The 26691-nt window shown below is 41.2% G+C and overlaps 1 protein-coding gene across 2 annotated transcripts in view; it reads left to right on the top strand.

Annotated features, from left to right (window-relative positions):
• The window catches only part of CACNA2D3 (calcium voltage-gated channel auxiliary subunit alpha2delta 3), a 1103218-nt gene that overhangs the window by 210597 nt on the left and 865930 nt on the right, over positions 1-26691 (top strand). For both annotated transcript variants that reach the window (XM_072599035.1, XM_072599036.1), the window contains exon 3: positions 2752-2868. In XM_072599035.1, coding sequence (XP_072455136.1) covers positions 2752-2868 — 117 coding nt within the window. The remainder of the gene's footprint in view (positions 1-2751; positions 2869-26691) is intronic.

Raw genomic sequence — 26691 nt, 5'->3', positions numbered from 1 at the left:
ATGGAGAGAGAAGCCTTGCTTTGAGAAATCCTGGAAAGCAATGAGTAGCGGAGGAAATTCTCACATCCCTTTATTTTCCACTCAGATTTAGTTTCTTTGGTTCGGCAAAGGCCACTCATTGGGATTAGCTAACTTGCCAGGTACAAGCTGTTCTAGGGAGAACAAGAAACTAAACTCAGCTACTTCTAGTCACATGAAAGTAATTTTGAAAAAAAAAGACAGAGAAAAAAAATGCAGAGATGTTAAATTGAAGTCTTGTATAATTAGAGTTAAATTAATTGACAGCCTTTTAGAGGAGAAATGCAAGAGTGAGGCATAATAGATGCTTGTGGAAAATAGAGTTCTTTCCTTTCTCGTGCAGCTCATTTGATTCATGCTTATCTCCATCCTGTGGACCATTTTGGGTTACTGAACTGGTAAAAGACGGAGATTCATTCCACCACCGCTAAAAATATTAAATTGGTCTCATTACTGTCTTCGTTATTGATTCGCTTCTCAACAAAAGAAAAAAATAGGTTTCCTTGCTGTTGCAATTCAGTTTTAGGCACCCAGGCACTGCCTTCATCCATTAACCATTCTACCTTCAGCAAACGACCCAAAGTTCCAAAGAGCTTCTCTAACATTTGAACTTGGAGGATGTCTCTGGACGCCAACCTCAGCTTATGTTTCAGGTCCAGAGACACCAGAGAACACCCATAACTCAGTTGTGATTGGGGAATACTTTTCACACATAGGCTGATCAGTTCAAAAGAGCTCAAGAAGGACGGACTCATGCCAATAACTTCTCTGTCTTCATAAACTCAGCATTGGAATTTCTATTTACATAATTTTGGAGTAAACCATATCATACATGGATCATTTGTGTAGCTGAGAAGTCATTCTCCCAGGGAAATACATAATCCTGGTGAAATATTTTTATTAACATAAAATATCATTCTATTTTTTTCTGTTAAGATAAGCTCAATGAATCTAGGTCCTAAAATATATGATGTTTTCTGTGTTTTGGTTTGTTGCTATGTATTTTATGTAGAAATCCTTTGATGAAGATCTAGTTAGTCATTAAGGATTTTCCAGGAAAGTAGAGATAATATTAATTAAAATGCTATAGTGCTCTAATGGAACTGCATTCTCATGCAGCTCTGCAGCCCATCCAGTTCCCACCCAATTCCATGTAAGCTCTTCGAGGGCAGGAGCAGGTTTTTTGTCATGTCTTTGTTTGCTGGAACAAGGGAGTTATCTCACAAATGAAACTGAATTAGATTGAAATTGATTTGTTATAGGGATTAGAATAGAAAAATGGTCCAACCAGGTGCAAAAGGATATATCTATGCATGCTAAAAAGAGATAAGGCAAAGCCTACAAGATAGAATGAGTATAAGAGGCAGCATGAGCCAATCTTGAAGTCAGTCAAATCTTGCCTTTGGTACATATTGGCTGTGTGATTTTGAGTAAGTCACTTCATTTCCAAGTACCGCCAGCAAAATTGTAAAACAATTCACTTTGTCACTTTTAGGTAGTGACACCTTTTTCTTTCTCTTTTGTGATTCCCCAATACTTAGCACAGTACCAAGACATAGTCAGCACTTAATAAATGCCTATGCTTTGGACTTGCTACTGTGCATTGGTAGAGGGAGCGTCCACACAGGGAATTCCCCCATACCAAACAAATTGCAGGTTCAAAAGAAAAATAAATAAATAAATTTAAAAGAGGTTCTTCATTCCACTCTCTCACTGTTAGGAAAGGATTAGAGGGTAGCTTTTCTTCATTATTCACTGGCATTGGTGACCTTTTATTAATCTTGACCCTCAAACTGTTAAAGAAAAGTGGGCAAATTTTTCATGGGTAAATTCCAATGCTCCATTTGAAGCTTCCAACTGTTTCTTCATTTTGGTTTCTTACCCCACATTAGGACAATGATCCTAGAGTTGTTGGGTACAAGGACAACAAGTGAGGTCTCTTGTCAAACAACTCAGAATGTTCAGTTTGGAAGAGGAGAATGCTAATTCCTAGACCAAAGAAAGGGGACAGAACAGGGCTAAATATCTTTAGGGTCTTTTCCTGCTCTGCATTTAAAACACAAATGGGGGCCCATACCAGTGTAGGTGCCCAAAGAGTGACAGAACAGTTTTCATGTCACTGCTTAACCTGTTTGTAGTAAGGGATATATCTGACTGTTTAAAAAATAGCCAAGGGGCCACTGTGGCATACTAGACAGAGGATGGGTCTTGAAGTAGCAAGATTGGGGGCAAGTTCTGTCTTTGATACATACTGACTAGGTAAGGGAGGTAACCCCTTGATGTTCTAGGCAAGTCTGTAAGATCCTACCTTACAGATGAATTGCTGATCTAGCATCATCATAGCATCCTGCATTTAGAGCTGGAAGAGATGGCAGAGGCTACTTAGTCTAACCCTTTCATTTTACGGATTAGGAAACTAAGACTGGGGAGATTAAGTGGTTTTCCCAAGGTCACTAAGTGACCTCCTCTTCAGTGTCAGGGGAACATTTCTCAACCAGGCCAGCTGTGTCCGGGCTCGTTGCTCTTTTTATAATATCAGGTTTTTATTGATGGATAAAGTTTCCACACCTCAAATTCCCCTAGACTAGTGAATGCAAGAAGGAAAAACAAATCTTGTTTCAAAGCGAGTTTCATAAAAATGGATAGGGTCCTTGTTAAGTTAAAGCATTTGCAAGTGATCCCACCCAGGTTCTTAGAGCCTCCTGCCTTTAACACTCCTTGTCTTCCTTGCAGAAATACAAAGAGTATGAGAAGGATGTTGTAATAGAAGAAATTGATGGTCTCCAGTTGGTGAAAAAGCTGGCGAAGAACATGGAGGAGATGTTCCATAAGAAGTCTGAAGCTGTCAGGGTGAGTGGCTAGGCCTTGCCCTTCTGTTTGGGGTTTTGTAAGAAATATAAACATAAAACAACCACTCTGCTCAGGTAAGAGCCATGAACAGAGGTGTGCTGGTAAATGTTTAATAACCAGCTCTTCAGTAGAAAAAATCCAAACGACATGGTTTTAAGTTCAACCTCCATTATTAACATCTTATTTAGAGTCAGTCCACAAAACATCGATCAACAAAAAGAAAATCTAAACCATCAGCTCTCTAGCCTGTTCAAGCTGGTTCCAACACAGCCACAGAAAAGAAAATGTTAGACTTCCAGAAATATTTCGAACATTCAAATTTCGATAGGGAGCTGGTGTAAGCAACCCAGGAAGTAACCAAATGTGGTTTATCATCTAGAAAATGAGTATTTTGCTGCATGCTACACTAGAAGGTGAGCTGGACTTGGAAAAAGACATACCTTGGCTCACATTCCTGGCCTGGACCCTTTCTAGTTGTGACCTCTATCTAGGCACTTTCCTTCTCTGAGCCTCAACGTTCTCATCTGTAAGTCAGAGATAATAATGCTTTACCTACCCCATCAGTGTTAGAAGGAAAACACATTGAGAATCTTAAAATATGAAAGAAATGGGAATTTTTATTATTTGCTCATTTTTGTAGGGTAGAGGCACAAAACTGTCTTTTGTTCTGAATATTGATAGAAGATGTCAGGAGTGCCAGGACCTTGAATACACCCAAGCAAGAGGCAGAGCAACAGAAATGGAAAATGTGGCGGGTTACTTAAAATCACAGATGAAGAGCTGGAAGGGAGGTCAAAGGTCACGATAGATGAGGAAACTGAGGCAGAGAATGGTGAAATGATTTGTTATACAAGGAATAAGTGGAAGAGAAGGAATTAGAACCCAGGTCCTCCAAGAAGCACATAATAAGTGTGTAATAAATGCTAGCTAACTTTGGACTGACTTTAATTCTGTTGCCAATTTTCTGCCTACCCTAACACTCTGTAGTCAAACAGCACAAAGGTAAAAACATCCTCGTTTAGGAGTCATAGGACCTGGGTTCTAATTTGGTTTCTGTTACTTATTTCCTGTGTGAGCTTGAGCAATTGACTTAATCTTCTTGGGTTTCATTTTCCTCATCTGTACGTTGAGAGGGTTGGACACCATGACTTTGGGCATCCTTTCCAGCTGTAAACCCATGATCCCAACATGTGTCATGAATACAGTATTGGAAAGAATGTATTTGGCCACAACAGAAAGATAAGAAACAACCTAGAACTCATTCCTAGAGGAAGCCTAGTGGCTTCCATCCTTCCCATTGCAGTATTTTCCTGTAGGGCTTTAGGAAGTGGAAGTTTAGAGTCTTAGAGAAACAGGTGGATGATTCCAAGAAGCATCATCTCCCTTTTGGATCACAAAAGAAAAGTTTAATTGACATTCTTTTGTTTTGTGGAGAACTTTCCATAGTGACCACTGGCCATACTTTAAGTAGCCTAGCCTAGAAGCTTAACAAAACTGGGGCCATCAAGAATGGAGAATTCTAAGGGAGTGATGGATCCTGGGTCTAAAAGAAGGAAAAGCAGGGTCAGTTTCTGGGTGGTTGTGGGGATAAAAACCTGCTCCCCACTCCTTCCTCTCTTCTTGTCCTCTAAGGAAGCCCCCAATGACTGCCATCCTGTCCTCTCTCCAAGGCTCTCTCCTCTACTTTTTCTTGGTGGATCAGCCTCTCCTTGCTCATAAACAATAACCAACCTCAAGCCCCTCTAGCAAGACCCTTCCTTCCTCCATTGCCTGACAGGCTTAGAGCTGGTGGAACCTCAGGTCATCTCATTCAACCCTTTAATTTTACAAGGGAGTAGATGGAAGTCCAGTGATGTGTAAAGACTTGTTCATTTCACATAGGGAAGTTGGGAATTGACTTTACACCTTGCATGCTTTCTGCTATACCACATTGCCTGTAGTCCAAGTTGTGGGTTAGGGTCTCAAGGTTTTTCGGCTTCCCTCTTAGAACCAATAATTTCTTACATTTGTGCCTCACAATCAACTATTAGTTATTTTTTTTTAATTTAGAGGAGGAGTCTTTTTCATGAAAATAGTAATGGGTTTTTATTGTAAGAATCTTCATGGCTCCCACAATCTCTTTGCAGCTTATGTGGGAGCCTGCATACTGGAGATCGAAGTGATGGAGTCCCTAATTAAATAAATTAAAAGTTAGAGTTAGGGTTATGATAGAAACCTCAAAATAGGAAAGAGAGAGCAGCTTGTAAACCTTACGCAGGACCTTTGTTGTTTTGGGACCTTTACATCTAATAGATGCTCTTTGACTGGGGGGTAGAGTGATCAGGGGGTGGGTTTAATAGATTTAGAATGCCAATTACAGAAGCCCCCGCTCCCTTTTCCATATAAATCTGTGAGCTAGGTCCAAAGAGTTTTGCCTGGTGATAGACACTGCGTGTCTTTAGGAGAATAAAATAAAACTCATTTCTTGGATCCAAAATGGCCCCAGGATGGAGTCAGCCAGAGTTTCATGAAGCCCATTTTCTAAAATACTGCCTCTGGAATTCTGAGAACAGATGTTGATGTTGGGAAAGCTAATGTACCCAATCCCTCTGATACATTGGTAGATGGGTCTTGCTTTTCTTAAGCTCTTTAAGGGGGGGAAATCACCCAAGTAAGTCAGAATTGTGTTTGGAAGCAGCTATATGGTTGGAATTGTACTTTGTTCACATTGTAAGCTGTACAGACCCATTGGAAACAGTTACCAGACCTGTGGTCACTTAGAATGTTATTAGGGGACCTCTGAAAGGTCTGTTTAGATGCTTATTTGACTTGGGGTAGAGGAAGAAAAAAAAAAAATCTTCATTTTTCCTACCATAAAACTATGCTCCTTAAATGGGAACAACTGCCAAAAGCTTTAAAAACCCATCTTGGTGTGGTTCTGGGTACGCCCAAAGACTGAGGTTAAAATTATGTTAGAAGCAGCAGTAGCGTTCTTTTCCTCCTTCCACCCACTGTGGAGGATACTCAGCTCAAATGTCGGATTGGGTTGGTTGGTCATTTACTTGAGTTTGCTGCATCCATCCTTAAAACACTTCCATCTGGCATTATAGATTATAGAACTAGGGACTCCTGAAGTCACCCAGTCCACCTCCTTTGTTTTACTGATCAGAAATCGGAAGCTGATAACAAAGGGACTGACTCAGGGACACACAGTGATTCATTAGCTCAGTCTTGGGCCAGGTCAAATGGTTCGACATCAGAAACGGATAGAATTTTGTCAGAGAAAATAACATTAAGAGGCATTGCTGTCGGCCTTGCTGCTGTGCCATAAGACAATTGGGTCTCCATCTGACGTGCAACTGAAATCTTCCTTTCGGGTGCTCTCCACCATTAGAATGCGAATTCTTTGAAATCTGTGCTGTGTGACTTTTTTGTTTGTATCCCCAGAACTTGACATAGTTCTTTATACATAGTAATTGCTCAAAAAATGCTTTATTTAATTCACTGAATCTGGATTTGAACCCAGCACTTTTGATTCTGAAGCAGATTTTCTTTTTACAACATTCTTCTCAAACACCCACATATTTGTACAGACAGAGGACTTTATGTGATGGACTCCAAGAGCTCTGAGAAAAATGCCTGTTTCCATGACTGACAACATATTTGAGCAAAATTGGGTCCCTCTGGTTGGTTATTAAAATGTCTACCTATGCATGTGAAATATTCCAAAGAATCAGCAACCACATGGGAACAATCCAGAGCACTTCAGTAACAGAGAATGTTCATCTGTGAAGTCTATGATCAGGGTGAAAAAAAAAAATAAAGTCATTTTGTTAGGTCCTTTCAAAAAACAACACCCAAACATCCCTGCTCTTTCATGCCTGTTAATCAGGGTTGGGTTTTATTCTCTTTTGCTCAAGCTTGATTTCCTGTTTTTTTTCTTTCATCCCTTTGCCCAGTGATTAGATGATTCAGAGTGATTCTCTCATCCTCACCCACTATTTGAATTACTCTTCAGCCTGTAATTATCCTATCACAGAAAGACCTCTTTCCCTGCAGTCAGATGTTGATGGTAAATGGGAAACCTGAAGTGCTGGGATCATTACATAACCTTTGTCATCTGGATGGTAATGGACGAGGGGTGACTTTATTTTTCACGCTGACAAATTGCAAATAGCCCAAGCTCTAATAATTTCCATTAACATAATGGTGTTGTCTTGGGGGATGCGCCTTAACTAATATTTCCTGCCTATTTTTAATGCTGTCGATGGCCCACATAATTGTTGAATTCCTCTTTCTGGGGTTTGCCATATCGTATTTTTAACTTAAACCTAAACTGGGACAGAGGCAATGAGGTTGCTGTCTGTTTTTGTTTACACAGAGAGCATGATGAAAGATAGATGAGTTTTTACATTTTTGTAAACATGTTTATGTAAAGTTTTGAATTCCAAATTCTATCCCTCCTTTCCCTCCCCCTCCCTTAGACGGTAAGCAACCAGATATAGGTTATACATGTGCAATTATGTAAACCATTTTCATATTAGTGATTTTATACAAGATGAGAATAAAAGAAAAAAAATGAAAGAAAATGAAAAATAGCCTGCTTCAGTTTGTATTAAAACATTTATCTGTCTCTGAAGGTGGATAGTGTGCTTCATAATGAGTCCTTTGAGATTGTCTAGGATCTTTGTATTGCTGAGAAATAGCTAAGGCATTCATAGTTCTTCACTGAACAATGGTGCTATTACTGTTACAATGTTGCTATTACTGTTACAATGTTGCTATTACTGTGTACAATGTTGCTTTTACTGTGTACAATGTTGCTTTTACTGTGTACAATGTTCTCCTGGTTCAGCTCACGTCAGTTTGCATCAGTTGATGAACATCTTTCCAGGTTTTTCTGAAATCATCCTGCTTGTCATTTCTTATAGCATATTTAAACTATTAATTTGACTAGTCACTTTATCTAATTTTGAAATTCCACCACATGAAAAGAAAATTGAATGGCTGTTCCTTAGACTTTCAAATGATGTTTCTCAGATCTTGTCTGATACGGAGAGAATGATCTGCCACAATTCAGAAAACATTCATTAAATGCTGCAATATGCCAGACAAGATCTTAAGCTCAAGTGACCCAAAGACAGAGAGTCCCTGTCCAGAGGAGGCTAATGGCTCCTCCCCCAGGCTGTTCCCCAGATTTGAGACTTTTTCTGATGTGCCACTTTTCTGTGACCTCTCTCTCTCTCCCAATTCAGCTGGCTTCTACACATTCTCTTTCCTCTTTAGAAGGTAAGCTCCTTGTGGGCAAGGATTACATACATACATACATACATACATACATATATATATGTATATATATATATACATATATATATATACATATATATATAATGTATGTATTTTTTTTTCCTGCTTGGGTTTGTATTCTCTGCACTTAGAGTAGCGCCTGCCCCTGGGTAGTGCTTAATGAAGGATTGATGATGGAGTGATTGAGAAAAATTCAGAGAATGAGGAAAAGCTTTCAATTTAATTTCACAAATATTGACACTTACCGGGCAGCAAACATAAAGACAAATGAAATGGAGGTAGTGGTCAGGGTGGTGATGGTGATTTGTCTCGAAGTTACATGATCTTCCCTGTCCCTCTCTCCCTCCCTCTTCCTTTCTCTCATAGCTCTGCTACCTTGCCTGGCCCAGGTGACTGTTGGCTGGTCCCATCTCCACAGGATTGTCTTCCCAGATGCAGCTGTGAGGGTTGGGTTGGAAGGAGGAATGGTGGTGGTGGTGGTGGAGGGTGTGGGGTGGGAGGGGGTGCAGCCATTATCATTTACCTTCTGGTTGGTATTTGGTCAGTGGTCATTGTTGGTGGTGGTGATGAAGAAATCCAGCTTCTTGTCTACAATGGCTTCTCCCTTGAATGATGGCTACAGGGGCTGGGCTAGAAGCAGGTCTGTTGGTGAGGGAACACTGATTCCCAAGGCTTTTGGGCTCAGGGTTCCTAGCAGTTTTCCTTAGGGTTTGAGAAAGATGGTGGTGATGGTGGTATAACTTGCCTAGAACATGCTGCTTCCTGGGTCTTCCTCAGGGGACCCTGCCTTTTCAGCTAGGTTGGACGGCGAACAGAAGGATTTTGGAGAGACAGAGATAAGGAGTGATGTCACAGCATGGGGATGACCGGTACAGTTGTCCAGAGCCACGAGATCAGGGACTAGTTGGTTCATTTTGACTGGAACATGAAATGAGTAAGATATTATGGGGTGATACAGTCAGAGACCTCAGGTTCAAATCCAGGCTCTGGTGATGGCAGCCTATTCACTTTATCTTTATGTCCTCAGTTTCCTTCTGTGTCAAATAAGGGTGTTGGTCCCAGTGGCCTCTAGTTCTCTTCTGGCTGCAAGTCTGACCACATTCTTTAGAAGCAGAACTACAGAAAGAAAGAGAAGTCTTCTGAAAGACCTGAATCCTGCCCCAGACATTTGCTATCTGTGACACTCAGGGCAAGAATTTCTGCCACAGTTTCTTCATCTGTAAACTGGGGAGAATAGCACCTACATTCCAGGGAGGATCAAAACAGTTAACATTTTGCAAAAATAGTATTAATAATGGTAGCTTACATTTATATAATGCCTATTGTGTGCTAGGCACTATGCTAAGCACTTGATACAAATATTCTGTCATATGTGATCCTCACAATCCCCCCTAGAAGGGAGGAGCTATTAGTATCCTGATTTTACAGATGAGAAAATTGAGACAAAGAGAGGTTAAGTGACTTGCCCAAAGTCACACAGCTAGTAAGTATCTGAGGTCACATTTGAACTCCAGTCTCCCTGACTACGGCCTAGAATTCTATCCACTGTGCAAACTAGCTGCTAAACCACCACCACCACTAAAACTAGATCTAATAAACAGCTGATTGACAATACGGAAGAAAAAACAATCTGACCTGAATTACGGGATTAAGACGCATCTAATTAGTTGTGCGAAAGAACAACCCCCTTGTATTTTCCAGCTTGTGTCAGCATTTAGCACAAGGCCCTGCCTATAGCAGACAGCTAATAATTGCTTGTTCAATTGAATTGATTGGCTCAGAATGGATGATGTCAAGGTCATCAGACCACCTTCCCAACTTCAGATTGCCTTCTGGGGCCCAGGAGTGATTAGTATGCATCATCAGCTGATTTGCCTTTTCCCTCCTAGACAAGGCTACGGTCAGGGCAGGGTCACTGATTAGATGCTGACATCTATTATCCATCTTATTGTTTAAATCCCTTTCAAACTTAATTACTCTTCAGGGCAGGAGGGAGAGAGAATGTGTAGTCACTTTTTGGAGGTCCGGTAATAGTTATAGTAATAACAACTTGTATTTCTAAAGGATTTAAGGTTTGCAAAGCCCTTTATCTGCATTCTTTCAAAGCATTCTAAGGGAGATTTGTTGTTGTTTAGTATTTCAGTCTTGTCCTACTCTTTGGGACTTAGAATGCCAGACCCTTGTTAGGTGCAGCTACTACCCCTTTTTCCCAGTGACCTGAGGCAGACTTAATGTGGAATGACTGGCTCCAAGGAAATAGCCTGAGGAGATGATTCAAATACAGGTCTTCCTAGCTTCAAATCCAGTGTGGGTTATGCCACTCCCTTCTTCACAACTGAAGCATTTCTATGACTTTCATCCCCTGAAATAAGTTGAAAATATATAAAGGGGCATATTCAAGAGGGAGTTAAGAGAATCAGCCATTGTCGGAGTCCGAAGGTACCCCAATAGCCGGGTAACCACAGCTGTACTTGAAAAAAAGTCTTTCTCAAAGCCTTCTTGACCAGGACACATCTCTCTTTTGCTTGGTACTCTCCAGAAAGCGGAAGCCTGTGGTGCCCGGTGGTAACCCATGCCAGGGACCCATCGCTTTCATTGCTGACATTTAGCCTACACACTCCTTTAAATTTGAACTGTGCCTTCAGGGCCAAGCAGGACAAAGCTAATTCTCCTTCCATAGGCCAGCCCTTCCACTTCTTGCAGTGTGGTATATCTGCTCTGAGTTTTCTTTTCCTAATCACTCCCAATTCTCTCGCCCAATCCTTATAAGGCTTGGTTATCATTTTCCTCAGATTCATGCTGATTGCCTTTCTCTGGACAACCTGCCAGTTTATCACAAAACTGTAGAATTAAAGAAGCCAACTTAGAGATCATTGACTTTACAAATGAGGAAATTAAGACCCATAGAGTTGTAGACCTTTGATAGTGTTTGTCCTTCGTTGCCAAAGAAGACCATGACATCAGAGAAATGATGACATGACTTGTACTTGACTTTGAGTGAGGGAAGGTTGTGCAGGTCACCAGCCTCACTTCTCCTCCAGAGCCATCTGAATCCACTGACCTGATATTCCTCAGGATGACTGGAGATGACTCAGGATGCACTGGGAGACCTTGGGCCCTTTAGGCCAAGGGTAGACCTGTGACTTGCTCAAGGTCTCCCAGACCTTAACCATCAAAGTCACATTTGCATCTCTTGAGTCCAAATTCTGGGCCTGACCCAGGACCCCACCTTCTCTTCTTTCCCTGGAAACTTTCCATCTTCATGCAGAGAGAAGAGTATTGGTAAACTTTGGATTTAACATTTAATGCCTTTAGAAGTGATTTAAGATTTCCAAAGGTAAATAAACTTAATCCCATTCTATTTGCTTTCTAATTTGCATTGATGAAATGATAAATTGGGCCCTTTCAGAAAGAGGTTTCCCTTAGAAAGAAAATCCTCACTTCAATTGAAAGTTTAAAAGAGGCTGGGATTTTTATTTTTTCCTTCTCCAGCTACCTGCTGTTCATTGTGAAACTGATTCCCATCCCAGCAGTCTTGGGAAAAGGGACAGCGATTGTACAGTAATTCAATTTCGGAGTTTTTATGCATGGGTTCACCAATTGGGCTTTATCAGGAGAAGCTGGGACTTTAAAGCCTTTTATCATGAAATTCCACATGCGAGAAGACATTTGTCCTAGGTGACAACTATTACTTATTTGCATTTAATAAACATTTACCATCACCAAAAATAGATTTTTTACTCCAGCATAGATGAGATTTACACCAATCCTTGAAAAACTAGAAGAGGCTCATAACATACATACATACACACACACACACACACACACACACACACACACACACACACACACACACACAGAATGTTCTCTATGTATATATTCCACGCAGAAACTTGAGCATAATGCTTATGGAGATGCATGGAGATGTATACAAGAACATGGTTCTGGGATTATGGATGTAGTATGGGGGTTAGAATGATGGACTTGGAGTTGAAAAGAGCTGAATTCAAATCCTGCCTCTGATAATGACTAGCTATGTGGTGAAGAGCAAATCATCTAAGTCTTATTTTCCTTAGCTATAAAATGGGGATGATAATAGCCGAGGTACCTACCAACTTCACAAGGTTGTCATAAGGCTCAAATGAGAAAATGGATAGAAAACCCAAGAGCAAAGTGAACTCTGTCTCCAAACAGCTTATATTCGAACAGGTGGAAATGCCATGTGTATATGTAGGTATATGCAAAATTCATCTGGAGGATGAGAAAGGGTTTCATGTAAGAGGTGACTGCCACTTGAGACATTACTGCTTTTTTTTTTTAATTTTTAATTAATTTATTTAACTTTTAACATTCATTTTCACAAAATTTTGGATTCCAAATTTTCTCCCCATTTCTCCCCTCCCCCCACCCCAAAACACTGAGCATTCTAATTGCCCCTATCACCAATCTGCCCTCTCTTCTATCATCCTTCCCTTCCCTTGTCCCCATCTTCTCTTTTCTCCTGTAGGGCCAGATAACTTTCTATATCCCTTTACCTGTATTTCTTATTACCTAGAAGCAAGAACAGTACTCGACAGTTGTTCCTAAAACTTTGAGTTCCAACTTCTCTTCATCCCTCCCTTCCCACCCATTCCCTTTGGAAGACAAGCAGTTCAACATAGGCCATATGTGTGTAGTTTTGCAAATGACTTCCATAATAGTCATGTTGTGTAAGACTAACTATATTTCCCTCCATCCTATCCTGCCCCCCCATTGCTTCTATTCTCTCTTTTGATCCTGTCCCTCCCCAAGAGTGTTGACTTCAAATTGCTCCCTCCTCCCATTGCCCTCCCTTCCATCCTCCCCCCCACCCTGCTTATCCCCTTCTCCCCCACTTTCCTGTATTGTAAGATAGGTTTTCATACCAAAATGAGTGTGCATTTTATTCCTTCCTTTAGTGGAATGTGATGAGAGTAAACTTCATGTTTTTCTCTCACCTCCCTTCTTTTTCCCTCCACTAAGAAGTCTTTTGCTTGCCTCTTTTATGAGAGATAATTTGCTCTATTCCATTTCTCCTTTTCTCCTCCCAATATATTTCTCTCTCACCCCTTAATTTCATTTTTTTAAGATTTGATCCCATCCTATTTAATTCACTCTGTGCTCTCTGTCTTTGTGTGTGTGTGTGTGTGTATGTGTGTGTGTGTGTGTGTGTGTATGTGTGTGTGTGTGTGTGTGTGTGTGTGTGTGTGTGTGTGTGTGTAATCCCACCCACTACCCAGATACTGAAAAGTTTCAAGAGTTACAAATATTGTCTTTCCATGTAGGAATGTAAATAGTTCAACTTTAGTAAGTCCCTTATGACTTCTCTTTGCTGTTTACCTTATCATGCTTCTCTTCATTCTTGTGTCTGAAAGTCAAATTTTCTTTTCAGCTCTGGTCTTTTCATCAAGAATGCTTGAAGACCAATTTTTCCCCTGAAGTATTATACTCAGTTTTGCTGGGTAGGTGATTCTTGGTTTTAGTTCCTTTGACTTCTGGAATATCATATTCCACGCCCTTCGATCCCTTAATGTAGAAGCTGCTAGATCTTGTGTTATCCTGATTGTATTTCCACAATACTGGAATTGTTTCTTTCTAGCTGCTTGCAATATTTTCTCCTTGACCAGGGAACTCTGGAATTTGGCCACAATGTTCCTAGGAGTTTCTCTTTTTGGATCTCTTTCAGGCGGTGTTCTGTGGATTCCTTGAATACTTATTTTGCCTTCTGGTTCTAGAATATCAGGCCAGTTTTCCTTGATAATTTCATGAAAGATGAGGTCTAGGCTCTTTTTTTGATCATGACTTTCAGGTAGTCCCATAATTTTTAAATTGTCTCTGTTGGTTCTATTTTCCAGGTCAGTTGTATTGCCAATGAGATATTTCATCTTCTCTTCCATTTTTTCATTCTTTTGGTTTTGTTTTGTGATTTCTTGGTTTCTCATAAAGTCATTAGCCTCCATCTGTTCCATTCTAATTTTGAAAGAACTATTTTCTTCAGTGAGCTTTTGAACCTCCTTTTCCATTTGGAAAATTCTGCTTTTGAAAGCATTCTTCTCCTCATTGGCTTTTTGACCTTCTTTTGCCAATTGAGTTGGCCTATTTTTCAAGGTGTTATTATTTTCAGCATTTTTTTGGGTCTCCTTTAGCAAGATGTTGACCTGCTTTTCATGCTTTTCTTTCATCTCTGTCATTTCTCTTCCCAGTTTTTCCTCCATCTCTCTTACTTGATTTTCAAAATCCTTTTTGAGCTCTTCCATGGCCTGAGCCCATGGTGTATTTACTTTGGATGTGTGGGATACAGAAGCCTTGACTTCTGTGTCTTTCCCTGATGGTAAGCATTGTTCTTCCTTATCAGAAAGGAAGGGAGGAATTATCTGTTCACCAAAAAAGTAACCTTCTATAGTCTTATTTTTTTCCCTTTCTGGGCATTTTCCTAGCCAGTGACTTGACTTCTGAGTTTTCTTTCCACACCCACCAAACCCAGCCAGTGCTTGGGGTCTGAGATTCAAATGCTACTTCCCAGCCTCAGGGCTTTGGGTGGGGGCAAGGCTGCTATTCAGTGTGAGAGTAAGTTCAGGTGCTGGGGTGGGGGAAGGGCTGCCACTCAGGGCTCAGTTCCCTCAGGGGGTTTATGCAGAGACCTTCAACAATGGATCCGAGCTCCTGCCTGCTTGGGGAACCCCTGTCTGCTGCTGCTCCCGCTGCTGCCTCCCGAGGGGGCCTGAGTTAGGAGGACACCCCACTCCCCTCTCGACCAGCCAAAGAGACCCTCTCACCAACCCTTGTCACCTGTGGGTGGAGGGACCTGCAGGGCTGTTGGAGGTTCCGTCCCTGAAGCCTGCTCGTATCTGCTCCTCTAAGTGCCACGCAGCCAAGGCAGGGCTGGGCTCTGCTGTGGGTCCGGTGCACGACGAACCTTTTCCATCAGGTTTTCAGGTCTCTCTGGAACAGAAACCTCATTCGCTCTGTTGTTCTGTGGCTTCTGCTGCTCCAGAATTTGTTGGGAGTTCTTCTTTACAGATATTTTATGGGCTGTGGGTTCGGAGCTAGCATATGTGTGTCTTTCTACTCCGCCATCTTGGCTCCTCTCCCCCACACCCCTAGACATTACTTATTGAGCTTTACATTTCAAAGCTCACAGTACCATACATTTGGACCTGGAAGGAACTTTTCAGCTTGTCTACTTCAGCCTCCTGATTTTATAGATAAAGGAACTGAGGTCTAGAGAGGAGTGATTTGCCCGAGGTCATATAAGGCTTCAAAACAATATTTGAACCCAGGACTTTTGATTCTGAATCCTGTGGTCTTTCTACTGTGCTGTATTAAGACTATTTGTGATTTTCCACCGTGAGCTGCTGTTCTGTGCACTGAGTCCACCTTTTGATTTTTAAGTGTGTGTCTGCATTGATTTCCATTTCCTTGCAATTCCAAATGTTATTTCATTGATATAGAGCAAACTTGATTTTCAAAGAATCCATATATGCACACAAGAATAGTAAAGACATTCTGATTTTATGCACCGGTGTACCACATGGTCTCAATGTCCTTTTTTGGCATCTTGAAATACATAAATGTATTACCTCTTTGTAAATCTACCTACTTATCTACCTATCCACCTACAGGTAAACTCCTAGAGATCAGAGATTATCTTTATCTTAATTCAAGGAGCAGCTTGCACATAGTAGACCTGGCATATAGTAGGTGCCTAATTGTGTTTGTGTTGATGGATTGATTGCATACACATAGATGTAGATGTATCTCTCACACATAAGGAAATATGACCCTGAAACCACAAACCAGAAGCAACCTCCAAAGTAGCAGCTCAGCCTGGCCACCCAGACATTATAAGAGATCTGCAAGCCTTTGGTGAAAATGTTTTCGATCATGGTTCAGTGTTAAAAACATATACAGCAGCTTTGCAGTGCTCACAGATTTGATCTCATTATCAGCCAAAGTTCCCTTCAAAATGGTTAGGCCCTCAGAGGACAATCCCGAAGTTCTAATGTCTTTGCTATGCTTGGAATGGCTTCTCTGACTCTGAAAGCTCTGCTTTCAGAGAGAAAATAGGACAACTGCTTAGAATTTCAGATGTGCAATAGAATTTTCTCCCTCCTCCCTCCTCCCTCTCTATTTCTTTCCTCCTCTTTTTTCTTTTTCTCTTTTTTTAAATCCATTCTCATTAAATGTAAGTTTGGTCCTGCTAAACCTTTATCCTAACAAATCAGCCACATCTGATGATGCTCTTCTACAAAAGATCCATGCCGTGGAGTGGTGAAGGCCCACTGGGTCAAGCTGGAGTCAGGTTCGCTTTCCTAATTCTTCGTTTCAAGAATTTTACTCAAGATCTTGCATGACAGAGTTGGGATCCAAAACCAGGTCTAGGGACTCCAAATCCTGTGCTTTCTTCATCATAGCACCACATTGTCCCATCCTTGTATTTCTTCTCCCCCACCCTGCAAAGACCTGGGAATTCACCTTCAAAAGAATTACCATAAAGAAATTCATAATGCCAATGAAAATTGGCATCTTTTCTATAATTTATGTGTTTAGAAAGTAGCTTGGGGTTCTTAGAGCTTAAATTAAGTGCCCGTGGTTAGATACTTGGCACATGTCAGAGATTAGACTTGAATTCAGGTATTCTTGGCTCTGCATCCTATTTGCTACCCAGCTCTCTTTGAAGCTTAGCTTATCTCAAAATAAATATTAATGTAGAAGTCCAAATTGCAAAAGCACTAGCAAGCTGGGTCCCTGGATGAATGGCTGCCACTTCAGGTTCGATAGAATTGCTCTGTGGTAAGTTACTTAAAAGGTATGGCAAAGTAACACTTGCTAGGCAACATCCTCCAAACCTTTAGTTCACTTTATCACAGATAGAGTCCATTTGGTTCACTTTATCATAAATATGCACAGATTCTATCTTGGGGAGTACAACGTAGTTGTGGTGGTGCTTGTGTATAGGAAACATCTGGTCAAGATGACTCCAAGCTCTAGGACTATGCTTTTTTCTCTCTGGAGATAGCTCTCGAAGGTCAAAGCATGGTATAGGGCTTAGTGTAATAAATTAATAATTGCAGTCAGTGTTCACCTGGACTGGACCCTAGAAGGGCCCTGTTTCTTCAATTGAGAGGTGGATCTACCACTGGGCTAGCTCCTTATCTGGCTTGGCTGCTGTAGAGCTTAGGCATGCAAATCTTTCAGCCACTTCATGGTTTCCTCACTAGTCATGACCTAATTGAAAGTGACTAGACAGATCACTTGGTCATTTGGTTGGCAGCTGCATTGCTGGACCAGGCAGGGCATTCATCTGTTGAACCAGAGCTTCATAGGATGCAATGTCTGTGATGAAAGGATTTATCCATGCAATCCATACTTTTGCTCTCTGATGAGCAGCTGAAATCTCAATCACCTCCAGCTCCTGGCTTGGTTGCATGTGATTGTGCTTTTTCTTTTGGGAGTTGGTACAGTGTTTTCTTTTTCTTCATTTGGAGTGTTACTGTGCTCTTTCACAGATGGTAGAGATCTTAGTCTAGGAATGGCAAAAGACTGTCCTGGCAAAAGACTGTCCTTCTTGACTTGCTCAGAGTCTTGGATTTGAGTTTTGTTACCTCTTTGAGAAAAGATGAGAGGGTTCCAGCATCTCCTGTTTGGCATTGCTTCCTAGTTCAGAGTTGGGAATCCCTTAGTGAGGGACTCCATCCTTACTTATGGTGAACAACCAATTAACCCCCCCCCAGATTCCTATTAGGATCCTCTATGTCGTTGGGAACAAAGGTTTTGAAGTAGTCAATGTTATAGGGAAAGTTCATTATTGCTATGGCTACAGCATAGCTTACCGAGAGGAGCAAGTCTTATGCCTGGCCAGCAGGCTGCTCGTCCTCCTGTGGAGCTCGCGAGTAAGAGAATGAGGTGGGAGAGTGGGTCAGTGAAGCAACTCCGATTCATTCAAGCAAGCACTCTGATTATATAGTCTCTGCCAGCTAGTCCAGTGAACCATGGTAACACACCTAAACAAACCCGAAACTATAGAAATGAACACAAGCTGGAACTATAGTGAGAACAACAAACCAGGGTTGGGGCCGTCCCTTCCAGCGCCATCTTGTTCACCCTTCCCTGCTCTGGACTCAGTTTACCTGATGTCCGTCAGTGTGGCATCCCAGATGGTGTGGTGGTCAGCGCCCCTTACGCATTATCTTTGATGGCTTTGTCATACCGAATTTAATTAGTCTGAGTCTCAGATCTCTGCTAACATGTGGACTGAGACTTTGAGACATGAAAGTCAAATCAAGTCAGAAAACATTTATTAAACACATGTTATGTGTCAGGCAGTGTGCTAAGTGCTGGAGATACAAAGAAAGACAAAAATCATCTCTGCCTTCAAGGTTTTCATGATCACCTTTTCATTGACTCACCTTAATTTTTGCCCCATATGACCTTCAATTTGCTGAAGTTTATAAGACTTTGAAGCCTTACACTGAATTCAAGCCAGCTCTGGTGATGGGCTTCTTCTGTATTACATCGCTTATCTCTTTGTGGTTATCTTAGTCGTTTGTACTAAATCTTGACTTTCAGAACATTTTTTAATACTGAAAATGGAACAGAATGACTGATCAAAGCGTCTCTGTTTGCAACTTTTATATATATATGTATATATATATATACACACATCAAATAGCTTCTTTCCTACTAGCATGGGAAAGAGCAACTCAAAGGCAGATAGGACCAGTATTCCAAAATTAAAACAGGAGAATTGTCAGTTATTTCAGGAAACCTTTCATTTTAGATACAGTTTATGGTTGATTTATAGTGTGTGACTGAATTATAAAATTTATACTATCCCTATGGATAAGAAGGAACTTGAAAGCAATGTTATATGTGTTGTATTTACATAATTATGCATTAGAGTTTTTATTTTATAACACAACAAAATAACTGTTGTGCTATTTTCCTTCAGGCTACCCATTTTTTTTTTTTTTTTGGTGAGGGATGGGGGGTGTACTGATAAAGGGGAAACCTAAATCCTGAGGACAAGTAGTGTTTGGTAACTGTAAAGTGGAGGTTGGTTATATCTTATTGGGAGATATCATCAGGCAACTCTAAGTTATTCAGAGGATGCCCGTGTATATAAAAGACAAAGTTATAATATAAGGCAGTATAAGAAAAAACAAAAGAATATTGCAGATGAGACGTGCCATAGGACTTCAGAAGGTGGTAAAGATTGCCTTTGGTTGGGAGCAGGGGAAGGGGCTATTGAAGACATTCTTAAAATTGGATTTTTATTTTCCCCTGCCTCCGATGTTCATGCATGTTGTCATACTCTACACCACCAACACCATCGATGGTATCTCCTGTCTTGCAATACATTTCCTCCTCACCGTTTTCTTGGTGAATCCTTGGCTTCATTCAAAGCATAATCCCGTAGTATCCTCTATCATAAACCCTTTATCACATATCACATATGTGATATCACATATTTTTTTCTCTCTTCTCCAGAAAATGTCTTTGTATTTATTTCTCCATGTGCATTTTATGCTCCCTCAGGAGAATGTCGAGCTTTTTGAGAGCAGAAGCTGTTTCATTATTGTTTTTGTAGCAAGTGCCTAGCATGGTGCCTGGCAGAGAGTAGCCACTCTCAATTATTAAACTGAACATTTTGTAGCTAATCCCTAATAATGGGATGATTAATAATTATAGTAATATTAAAATAATTAATCTCTCTCTACCCCCAGACACCATGAGTTTGCATTTCTCCCCAATGCCCCTAATTTTCCCCCAAATAAGATTTTTCCCCCTCTGCTTTCTATGTTACACATCTTAGCAATATAGCTTGTGACACATCCTAGAGGCATCATGTTGCCTCTAATCAGGATTTGGAGTCAGAGGTTGTGGGTTCAAATCCCAATATTTTGCTACTTGTGGAAGCTCAGCCAAGTCTCTCCATTTCTCTCAGGCCTCAGTACCCTCTTCTACAACACAGGGGCAGGGAGTGTTGGATTTAATGGCCTCTGAGCTCCCTTTCAACTCTAATTCTACTTTTATAATTCTAGAATTAGGCTTCATCTCTTAATACTTAAAGGAGATTGTTTCCTTTGTACAGCATATGGAAAATAGTGGAATTCCTTGACCCTAATAAGTTGTATCAATTAATAAAAGAGAGTTTAACAATTCAACAAACAGTCTACAAACATGCTAGGTTCTGGGGATGCCGTGATAAAAAGTGGTTCTTGTCTCCATGCAACTTGTATTCTATCTAAAAGAAGTGATATACACATAGTAAGCAAATGCATAAAACAAAGGAAAATGCTTTTTTTTGGAGGGGGGAGAGGAAGCATGAACAATTAGGGTGATCAGGACCAATCTCATTTAGGAGGCAGAATCTGAGTCCTTCCTTTGAGGGAGCCAAGGTGCCAAAGGACAGTTGTGAGGAAGGTGTGTATTGTAGGTGTGGCAGTAAGTTTGTGTACAGGTAAGGCAGTGAAGTGGTAGATGAGTGTCATATACGGGAAACAACACAAATTCTGGAACATATTATGAAAAGGAATTCTGGGATATTTATGCACTTCTTTCCCTGGCGAGAAGGAGGACAAGGAAGGATAACACCACTGTTTTGCATGAAGCATTCGACTGTACTTTGGCATTGGACCGGATGGTCCAGATCATTGTTCTCAGTCAGGACAATGTGTCTTCTGTTGTTTTTTCTTTAGTCCAAATGATTGATTTCTTCCATTTTCCACACTTCAAGTGAAACTGCTTTGTGTTACGTATGGCAAAAAAAAAAAAAAAAAAGAAAGATTAACTTTTTAGCCAAAGCAAAATGTCATTTTTGATCGTTTCACATTTTCATTGGGTATTTTAGCCTCCACTCTTTTTATTCCATTTCAAATGATTTCCTGTCACTTTCATCGAGGCTGGAGTGGCCCATGCTGTCTAAAGAAGAAAGGCTAATGGCCATGGAGGCCGCCATATAAAATTACCAAGCAGTTTCCTGCCCTTAACTCAAATAGTAATTATATCCCATCAGTGAACTCCAGTCCATGTGCTGACACCGCCAGGGCATGGCTGTGCTCTCCAACTTTACCCTCTGTAATTAGAATGGCTAGCAATGTGCGTGCGAGCAAAATGAGCCCATGGAGCCTCCCCTGATTTGGGGGGTGGGGGAAAAGCCAGCGTGGGCATGTTCCCTGAAGGTGTGTGGCTCAGAATACTGATTTGTAAGGTTTTAAACAGGCTGTGGTGTTGTTTAAACACCTGACTAGGTGGAAAAATAATGCCACTTAATTTATCCTACTGCTAGGGGAAAGGAAATCTTAAAAGGTTTGTGGGTGGAAGGAAATTATGGTGAATCAACCAAGTGTCACCATAAATAGCTGCAAATGGTAGAATAAAGCTGTAATAATAAAAGCCCCAACTATCCTTGTACAAATTGCTGGCAACAAATAAAAGGTTTTCAGCAATATTATACACATATGTAGCATTTTTGAGTAGGGATAGGAATTTTAGTTTGTTAGTTGGTTTGGCTCTCTCTCTCTCTCTCTCTGTTCCTTCCTTCCTTCCTTCCTTCCTTCCTTCCTTCCTTCCTTCCTTCCTTCCTTCCTTCCTTCCTTCCTTCCTTCTCTCCTTTCTGTCACTTTGATCCATTTCCCATATGGATGCAACGAACAGCTGGTCCCTAAATGAAATGATGTTATTTACGTTCCCTAAATTAGATTATATGGGGAAAATGAAAAGGTAGTGAGCAATTCATAGGCATTCCATCTCCATGGCATTCAGGGGAGGGATGCACAGCCCTTGAAAGCAATCACTGTCTTTGTTAAAAATTAGCCAGTGTGTCAGTGATTGCAGTCCCAGGGAGGGCTGCCTATTGAAACAGGAGATGCATCATGCTGTCTAATAGCAAGGACAAGGATTTTTAAAAACATGTTCCTTTTAATTAATTTTTTTATAATGTTTGAAGAATAAGATTGAACATGGAATCAGGGAGATAATGATGGTGATAATTATAATGCTAATAATGCTACCATCTGCAGATTTGGAGAGCATCCTCATAAAAATCAATATGATATTAATGATATACAGGGCCAACTGCCCCAAGAGAACCATGGAAAAGGCGGTACTTTCTTACCAAAAGGGAGAGAGAAGAGGCATGGAAATTGTCAGAGCTTATGATAAACAGCTTTAAAATCTGCAAAAATATTTTGGAATGAGTAGACATCACTTCACTGTGAAATAATAAAGGTGGACAAATGTTACATGGCAAATGCAAAATACAAATTACAAAACTGCAAATAGAAAATACAAAATATTCTTTAAATGCAAGCGGGAGTGGTTCTAGATAGAATCTGAAAAATGACTAAGATGTGAGAGTATTATCAAAAGACCCTGCATGGGTGATATCCACATAAACTTTACTTAATTAACGGGAGTGTTTTAAATACATGTGGCCATACCAAATACTTGCGATTTCCCAGTTAAGTGGAAAATAAAGCTTTCAGTACAGAGAGACCTAGCAGAAGTGATTGTAAGCATAGGGAAATAAGATGAGGTGCATGTTATCCCCACTGGAATTGTACCAGGCTGCTTTCAGTGAGCTACAGAGAATGAGGAATGCTTTCATTCTGCTCCCCCTCAAAAGCTATTTTACCCACGTGTGCAGTAGTCTGTAGAACCTTAAATATATAGGAATCAAAGGAGAACAGCTTATCTCAGGACCATTCCAATGTGAGCCCCATCAGTGGAAAATGAGAAAGAGGTTGATAGTGATGATGGTGAGAAGAAGCTGAAGGATGATGTTGCTCATGACAGATCTGGAGCCCAAAGACCTGTGTTCAGTTCTCACTTCTTCTACTTACTACCCCTGACACCTCAGACAAGTCACTTCACCTCTCTCCACTTCTGCTTACCACTTTCCTAAATGAGAATATTGGACTAGCTGACTTCTAAGGGCTCTTCTTCCTCTCCGTCTTTGATCCTGAGAACTCACATTCGCGCAGCACTTTTAAAGTTTGCCAAATCCCTTTCCATACCTCATCTCCTTTGATTCTTAGGGGGTGTGGTAATGTGTGATAAGGAGAGTTCAACCAAGGAACTAGGAACATCTGGATCCAAGTCTGTCCTCTGATTCCTACTAACTGTATGACTAGGCCATCCTTTACCCATACAGCACCTTTCAGTGCCCAGGCAACTTGCTAAGACTAAGTTAAAGAGAAGGTGTTGATCTACACTGGTAATGGGAAATTTACTCACTAAGTGATGTCTAGACAATGGAAATCAGAGGTTCCATAAGACACACAACAACAGCCACCACCATGTGAGATAATTACCACAGATGTTATTAATCCCATTTTACAAGTGAGTCAGTGGAGGCCGAGAGATCTTAAGTGATTTGTTCATTGTCACACAGTGTCTGAAGTGGCATTTGAACCCAGACTCTAAGTCTAATGCTGGACCCATTGCCAGCTCCTCTGCTGGAGACATTGAGGTTTACTTTTATTGTCCTATCATTTTTTATTAGAATAATGTCACATGTCTCCCTTCTCCCCAGTGGCATTAGAAAGTACGCTTATCTAGGGAGAGACTGTTCACTGCATGACTGAATCCTGCAAATCCCAGGAATGAATCAATGAGAAAACATTCTTCCAGTCTCAGGATAATGGTCCCTTGAAACTTCAGGTCTCGTGTGCAGCATTCCTGAGTGTTTCTTAAAGCATTTCCTTGGAAGAAGGGAAGCTTATGAGGAAGCCAGCTGTTCAGAGGAGATAAGAGCATGGATGCTCCAGAGTACCTCCTGACAGGCTGGACCACCGGGGAGCTCTGGCAGCTGCTTTGTGGCCAGCTTTGTCCAGCCATCCAAGTGGTCAGCCGCCTGGTACACTTGCATTTGAAAGCTCCAGTGGCTGGCTCTGGCAGCTGTCCAACTAGTCCATTACCATGCTCATTAGGACAGGCTGAAATTGTATCCCCTTTTCTCTTTCCCCCTTTCCCCATACACAACTAGACTATCTTGGAACCTGTCCAGGGATGGTCTGTGTGCTGAAACGGCTTAACTGCACCTACTTATGGAAGACTTAGCCGCAGCTTAGTGTGGCCTGTAGGTAGAAATCACTGGGGAAATTTGAGTTAAGTTTGACCTGGGGTAGTTTGTTTTCCTCAGAGACCTTTTCTTCTTCCAAGGGATGGAAAGTTGTGAGACAATCCCTTCTTAGAGTAATAAATACGTCAAGAATGGAGGCATTCGCTCCCACAAGTACAAAAGAGAAGGAAGGAAACAGGTATTTGTTAATCACCTGTTATGTGTCAGGCCCTGTGCTAAGCACTTTACAAAGATTTTCTCATTTGATGCTCTTGACTAAAGGGGCCATTATTACTCCCATTTTACAGATAAGGTAACTGAGGCAGACAGAAATTAAGTAATTTGTCCATAGTCACATAGCCATCAAGTGTCTGAGGGAAAGGAAGGGAAGTGCCTACTAAGTGCTAAGCTCTTTAAAAATATTATTTCATTTGCAAGGTAGATGTTGTTACCATTCCCATTTTACAGTTGAGGAAGCTAAGGCTAACAGAATTGAAGTGACTTCCCCATGGTCACATTCTAGAAAGTGTTTGAGGCCAAATTTGAAATCTGGTCTTCCTGCCTCCAGGCCCAGGCCTCTATCCATTGTACCAACTAACTGCCTAGAAGGCACTGTCTGTTTCAAAGTGCAGTGGGTAGAGGGTTGGATTTGGAGTCAAAGGAAGCTGGTTTGACTTTATACCACTTGTAAACTCTCTGCGTTTCAGGTTCCTTCCTTGTCAAAGGGAAGGGATCAGAATAGATGACCTTGAAGACCCCTCCCATCTCTGGATCTTCCAACCTGATGTAATGGGAGCATCACTCAGATTTGCCTTTCTTGGTTCTAGCTGAGCAAATATATAGATTCAGTGACTGGACAAATCAGGGTTAATCCAACTAAATGTATGGCTCAGTACCGAAGGAAGTTGGACTTTGAAATGGTGGAACAATGTCCTCACTGGCTGCTGAGCTAGAAGAGTGGATGATCCAGTGACATTTTGCAAAAGAAAGGGAAGATTTTGGCTTCTGTTCTTACTTTGAATTTCCAATGTGTTGTCTTTTGCTAAACTTCCTGCATGGGTGAAGGTTGTGCTTTTTCTCTGCCTAGGCCTCCTCTGCCCCCCCACCCCAAACCCCAAGGCCACTGTACTAGCAGAGCTGCACCTGGGCCCCTAATTTGTGTTTCCCATTATCCTAGAGGGTCATATGTGGACGTGTAGACAACCTTCTCCTCCTTGGTTTGAAAGGTCTGGGGGTCCTGCTGAGTGAGTGGAGCTCACTAGGGCCAAGAGAAGCTTTTCTAACTGAGAAGTGGAGGAGTCCAAGTGGCTGAAGCCATGAACTTTGAGGGAGACAGTGCAGAGCTGACAGTGCAGATCTTTATAATCAAGAGTATTATGAACTGCTTCCTATATAGGTGAGATTGAAGTATCAGCCTCCCAGAGGATAGCATGTATGAGTAGTTGGGAGTTAAGTTACTGAATCCTGTCTGAAGTCATGTCAATGCATTCTGGGAATCTTTAACCTTTTCTCCTGTGTATAGGCAATATATACCTCTCCCATACCTGATGCCTAGTAGGCATTAAGTACCTTTCTTTGCCTCTCTTTTGAGGAGGCAAAACCCAGGCTTTCAGTAATTTATTCCTGGCCTTTCAGTGGGTGGGTTTAGTAGCCTGACGAGTGTGAGAAAAGAAGAGCCTGGTCTCACTCTCATTAGAGTCTAGACTTCCTTGGGGTAATGTGGTCTATGGTGTGTGTGCAGATGAGACTCAGGGTACAGGAGAGTGTACAATGATCTGGCCTAACAGGTTTATCAGAAGCTCCCTTATTGTTAGACTATATTTCTTCCCAGTGTCAAAGAGAACTTGACCCATGTAAAGAATTTGCTTTTCATGGCTTCAGACATTCAAATCTGGTTCATAGACACAGGAAATAAAACTCAAGAGCTCTACCCTCCCCTTTTAATCCCCCAATATACCAGCTTTCTAGGAAGAATGATGGCTGTGACTTCATCTCCTCTGTGGAAAAGGGGATGAAAAATGCTCCCAGCTGCCACATTTGAATATAGAACACTTATCTCCCCACACAGGCAGACCAACATCAGACAAACCCCGGCATGAGAAAAGCGCTGTTTATCAAACTTCTCTCTGGAAAAAAAGAAGTCTCACGGAGCCTTCATCATCAGTAATATACAAAAGTTCACCCCAGCAGGAAGGAACCAATAAAGGGGGCATTTCAGAGGAATTAGCAGGAAGAAATTAGCCCCATGTCTCCTACTTTTTGATCACAGTGTGGGATATTAGCATATTTCAAAATTTCTCATTTGCATAGCCAATGATGTTAAATTGGAACCTCAAGCTGTCTGTCTGATGTTCATCCTGTGCGCACCTTGTGCTAAGAACAAAAATTGGTACCATTTATGGGGCAATTATCTAATCATCTGACTGACCTCAGAAAACACGGTACCCAGGTGC

The sequence above is a fragment of the Notamacropus eugenii genome, chromosome 3 (assembly GCF_028372415.1).
Source record: "Notamacropus eugenii isolate mMacEug1 chromosome 3, mMacEug1.pri_v2, whole genome shotgun sequence".
NCBI lineage: Eukaryota > Metazoa > Chordata > Mammalia > Diprotodontia > Macropodidae > Notamacropus > Notamacropus eugenii.
The sequence above is the reverse complement of the archived record's forward strand: the minus strand, read 5'-3'. Positions and strand labels throughout refer to the sequence as shown.